At 42.8% G+C, this 6,000-nt stretch overlaps 1 protein-coding gene across 1 annotated transcript in view; it reads left to right on the forward strand.

Annotated features, from left to right (window-relative positions):
* Window positions 1-6,000, forward strand: part of SSB (small RNA binding exonuclease protection factor La) — a 742,287-nt gene that overhangs the window by 557,841 nt on the left and 178,446 nt on the right. The window contains exon 8 of the mRNA XM_044075347.1: window positions 4,940-5,050. Within this exon, the coding sequence (XP_043931282.1) occupies window positions 4,940-5,050 (111 nt within the window). The remainder of the gene's footprint in view (window positions 1-4,939; window positions 5,051-6,000) is intronic.

A 6,000-nucleotide genomic window follows, 5' to 3' on the forward strand; every position in this document is an offset into this window, starting at 1 on the left:
AGCCTAACAACCAGAGAAGTACTGCCACAGATCCAGCCACTACCACTTCCACAGGACAATCACAGTGACTTGGCTCTGAAACCGCCTACCAGGGAACAACTAGAAGCACCCTTAGGCGGAAAGCTAGCATTATTTTCAGTAAACTGGCATTACATTACAGGAGACAAATGGATTTTACAGACAATAGACAAAGGTTACAGGTTTCACTTCCATACTCTACCAAGGAAGAGAGGAATGCCAAACCTACCTCCAAACCAAAAGACAAACGCTCTAGAACAAATAGACCACTTGTTAAGGATGAGAGCTATAGAAAAGGTACCGTCCATGGAACAAGGACAAGGATTTTACTCCAGACTTTTCCTGGTACCAAGAAAGGAAAACCAATGGAGACCTATTCTCGACCTGTCCGCTTCTGAACACATATCTCATTGTTCCAAAATTCAAGATGCTGACCCTACAGCAACTTCTTCCCATGCTGGGCAAGGAGTCTTGGCTGGTAACTCTAGATCTCAAGGAGGCATACCTGCACGTCCCCATACGACCAAATTGCAGAAGATACCTAAGATTTCTTGCAGGATCAGAGCATTATCAATTCTCAGCATTGCCTTTTGGCTTATCTACTGCGCCCAGAGTATTCACGAAATGCCTGGCATCAGTAATTGCTCATTGCAGGCTTCAGGGAATTCAAATTTATCCATACCTGGACAACTGCCTGTTACAAGCGGACAACAAAAACAAATTAACAAAAGATTTGAGAAAGGTTATTCACCTATTGCAAGCCCTGGGATACACAGTCAGCATAAAAAAGTCAAGGCTGATACCATCCCAAAGGATAACCTTCTTAGGTGCAGAACTGGACACATCAAATCAAATGGCATTCCTCACGGCAGAAAAGCAGAAGCACCTACCACTCTATTTCATGGCATTAACAACGCAGAACCAGCTTACAGCAAGGAAAGTCCTGCAAGCCCTGGGTTACATGGCATCCTGCATAATATTGATTCCACATGCCAGACTACATATGAGAAAGTTGCAATGGTACCTAAGGAATTTATGGTCTCAGCACAAGCACAGCCTAGAAACCCAAATTCCAATAATACCATGCCTGAAGCAAGAATTCCGGTGGTGGGCTCAGGCCTGTCAATTGAACAAAGGACTGCCCTTCCACAGCCCTCACCCAAGCCAGACTATCACCACGGACGCCTCAGACCTCGGTTGGGGCACACATGGTGGACAAGTGCATACAAGGCTTATGGACTCAAGACCAGCTGAACCTACACATAAATCAAAAAGAGATGCTGGCAGTAAAGCAGGCAATTCAGACATTCAGACCGTTTCTTCAACAGGGTCATTTGCTGATAAGGACGGACAACACCACAGTTATGTGGTATATCAACAAACAGGGAGGCACACATTCATATCCTCTATGCCGGATGGCAATGAACCTCTGGAATGCGGCCCTGAACCTAAACATTCAGCTCCAGGCAATATTTGTGCCAGGAAAAGAAAATATACTAGCAGACATCTTAAGCAGAACTACCACGGATGCCCACGAATGGATGCTGCATCCAGACATCTTCAAATCCATTACAAGGAAATGGGGACTACCAGAAGTAGACCTATTCGCATCCCCACACAACCACCAATTGAAAAAGTTCTGCACAAGGACATACCACCCACTTGCTTGGAAGGTGGACTCCCTATCCTTCAGTTGGGAAAACCTGACAGCATATGCATTCCCACCTCTTCCTTTGATGCACAAAGTGCTACTGAAGATCAAAGAAGATCACTGGCCGAGGCAGCATTGGTACCCGCTACTGAGGAGTATGTCTCGGGAACACTCATGGCCTCTACCCCTAGTTCCTTTACTGCTAACACAGAACAACTTCAAAATCCTGCATCCAAACTTGAAAACACTGCAGCTAGCTGCTTGGAACATTGCATAAGACAAAATAACCCAGATTTATCTCAAAGGGTTAAAGACATTATCTTGGAGGCTCGCAGACCCTCAACAAGAAAAACTTATTAAGCAAAATGGAAAAGATATCTCATTTGGAGTGCAGCAAAAGGAGAAAATGTATCACAGGCAAACATAGCCAACATCCTGGAATATTTAGCAGAGCTTTTCCACAATGGCCTGTCCTACTCCTCCATCAAGATTCATGCATCAGCAATTTCAGCAGAATACAACATGGATCCTCCAGTCTTTTCTCATCCTCTTCTCAGGCAGTTCCTGAGAGGAATTAAAAATGTAAAGCCACCAAGTAAGCCACCATTGCCTACATGGGACTTGAACTTTGTGTTAGAAAAGTTGACACTTCCCCCTTTTGAACCAGCAGCAACAGCAGAATTACAGTACTTATCTTGGAAAACTGCTTTCCTGCTTGCAATCACTTCAGCAAGAAGGGTTTCTGAATTACAGGCATTAATGGCAGTACAGCCCTTCCTTATCTTCCATCATGATAGAGTATCCATGAGAACTAATCCTACTTTTATGCCAAAGGTGGTCTCCAGGGTATCATTAAACCAAGCAATCCACCTACCTACATTCTTCCCCAACCCACAGAACAGGGAGGAACGACTACTACATACCTTGGATGTGCATATGCAATTGCGCTACTACCTGGACAGAACCAAGAACATTAGAAAAACTGACCAGCTTCTGGTAGCATATGCAACAGGAATGGAAGGAAAAGCAATTTCAAAACAGACAATCTCAAAATGGATAGGAAATTGCATTAGATTTTGTTACTCTTTTCATGGAAAGACAACTCCAGAAAACATCAGACCTCACTCCACAAGGGCTACAGCCACTACTACAGCAGTTTTACGAGGAGTGGCTACCAAAGACATTTTAGAGGCTGCTACTTGGAGCTCCGTGCATACATTTGCCAAGCATTATAATCTACCTTTATACTCCAGATCCCGAGCAGGTTTTGCCACTGCTGTTTTGCAAGGGATCTTAACTACACCATAATCTTCTTGGTACCTCCTCCCCCAGTTTGGCTATGGTATTCTACCCATTTGTTAGGACTGCAGATGCATCCTTGAAGGACATAGTACAGTTTTGTACCTATAATAAATGTAGATGTCCGAGAGGTATGCATCTGCAGTCAGGATTACCCACCCTCCTTCCCCTCTGTGGTACTCCTAGGGTATTTGCCCATCTTGTAGCTAGCTGGGGGAATCTATTATGGTGTATTTGTTTGTATATATGTATATACATGTTTATTTTTATTTGCTCTCTGTTTGGAAACATTTGCATTTATCCAAATTTAGCCTTCCTAGAGGGCACCTGGCATCTGGGGCAAGAAACACTGAGGAAAATGGCGTCGGCTGATGCCTTTATACCCAATTAACAGCAGCTATGACGTCGGGTGAAGTGCAACATCAGCCGAGGCCAGACCCAGACTTTGGAATCCGGCCGACCGAAGGGCTGCCTGAGGCAGGACAACCCATTTGTTAGGACTGCAGATGCATACCTCTCGGACATCTACATTTATGGTAGGTACAAAACTGTACTTTTTGCTTATTCTTGTGTTAAAGGCCCACTTATCAGCTATATCTGTCTACCTTTATCTCCTCCTTTAGATTCTAGATTCAAAGCTAAAAAGTTCTTAAAGGCATCCTTCATATTAGGCATCCCAGGAAGCCTGTTCCTCCTCCTTAGGATCTTAATTTTGTTTTGGAAAAATTGACTCTGCCTTCTTTTTGAGCTTCCTTGCAACATTCCTCTTTGGAGGACTGTGCTTTTGTTGGCCCTTACTTTTGCCAGATGGGTGTCTGAGCTACAAGCACTTATGGCTTGTCTTCTTTTTTGGTGTTTCATAAGAACAGGGTGTCCTTGTGTACTAATCCTTCTTTTATGCCCAAGGTGGTGAGTGAATTGTCCTTTAATCATTCTATTTATTTGCCCACTTTTTACTGCGCAGTCTGCCATTGAGAAGGTGCTGCACACGTTAGATGTGCTTAGACAAGTCAGATTTTATTTGGACAAGACTATTAGAAAATCTGATGAACTCTTTTTTTTCATCCTAGGTCCTTAGGATTAGCGGTGACCAAGCAGACTATTTCTTCTTGGATCTCTGAAGCTATTTCTTTTTATTATCCCTTTCGTATTAAGAGCCTTCTGCTCATTCCACTAGAGCTGTGGCTTCTTCTGGTGCTCTTTTCAAAGGTTTGGATGCTAACTCTGTTCTTGAGGCAGCTACCTGGACTTCTGTGCATATATTTACTAAGCACTACAAGTTGGATGGTATTTCCAGAGCTAGAGCTGGTTTTGCTAGGGCTATTCTTCATGGCTTCCTAGAAGGCTGTACTGGTCCTTCCTCCTTCCTGTCTTCTTCCTGAGCTTTGGCACTCTCCCTAGTTTGTGTACTGCAACAGTTAACTGGTAGGACATAGTACAGTTGTGTAAAATCTTACCATAACTGTAGATGTTCTCTTCACTGTTGCAGTATTCACTCCCTCCTTCCACTCCTGGTCAATTTCCGTTCTGGATTTACTTGTTTACCTTTCTTTTCCTTGGACTGGCGTTCCTTTTGGGGCTGTCAGTTCTGAGGATGGTATGGCCAGATGTCACCTTTGTGCCCTATTCATATGTATGGTGTACCTTAAAGCCACCTAAAGTCTTTGGTATACTGGATGGATGTCAGATCGCCCTTGGCAGGGGATCCCTAGTGTAATGAATACTGCAACAGTGAAGAGAAGGACACCAATCATTTTGGTAAGATTTTACACAACTGTACTTTTTAATGAAACCCCTCGGAAAGCTGGAGTGGTGCAAAGCCTTTGTCCAAGTATACTGCTACAGCAGTTGATGCAGTATTTCACTCAACTTTCTTGCATTATATGCATATACAGAACAGTACTAGTAAATCTCTAGCTTTTGAAAAAAAATATGCATTTTTATTCATAATGCAGTAATGTTTGTTTGCAGGTAGAAGATCTAGGGGAAAAGGTCGTAGAGGAGGACAACCCAATAAAAGTCAAGTTACTTTTCAAGGCAAAAAGACAACATTTGAAAGTGAAGATGAAAGCGATGAAGCAGGTAAGAAGCTTTTACATATTTTAACTGTAGCTAATAGAGATGATTTTCCCACCATGAAACAGAGTTTCTTGAACAGTGGTATAATACCCTCAATCACAAAAAATGTGGTGGCAGGGTAAAATGGTACAGCACATTTGATACTTAAGGAACCCTGACAAGTCTTGTGCCTTAAAATCGCAGTTAAATAATTATCCAAAGGTAAATGGTTTATTTTGTATGTAAATATCAGAAAACGTGTTTTATTGCATCTCTGTAGTCTATAAAAGCAGCAAAACACTGAAAAGGATGTAAGCAAGAGCATTTGAGGAGGAATAACTTGTGGCTTGTGAATGATCTTGTCACTTGTATCCCTCTGTTGTAAATTTCAGATAAATTTAGCTTAAGATATAATAACTAGGGGAGACTACTTCAATTATTTTTTTTTTATTTCTTCAATCCATTCAGGCATTTACATACATGACACTCCTGTCTTGCAACAGTGCCAGCAGCTGTACCAAGCTCTTTAGAAAACACTGCTGTAATGCCTTTTTCAAGCAACATGATAGATGCAATCTAGCGCTCAACTCCCCACAGCTGTTCAGCAAAGGGGTGTCCATTTGGCTTTGATCCACAGTTCTCTGTTACACCATATAGATTATATGGGCATTTATGTGTGCATGCAGACACACGCACACCTCTCCAGAGCAAGGAGGTGCCAGTCCAGCTTTGATCCATGTTTCTCTGTTACACCGTATACCATGCATACCTCCACGCATGCACATGTAATCACACATGCACAAAAATACCAGCAGGCCTACACACACACACACACACACACACACACACACACACACACACACACACACACACACACACACACACACACACACACACACACCCACACAACACACACACACACACACACACACACACACACACACACACACACACACACACACACACACATTCGT

The sequence above is a fragment of the Protopterus annectens genome, chromosome 6.part1 (genome assembly GCF_019279795.1).
Source record: "Protopterus annectens isolate FY-2018-M chromosome 6.part1, PAN1.0, whole genome shotgun sequence".
NCBI classification, from domain to species: domain Eukaryota; kingdom Metazoa; phylum Chordata; order Ceratodontiformes; family Protopteridae; genus Protopterus; species Protopterus annectens.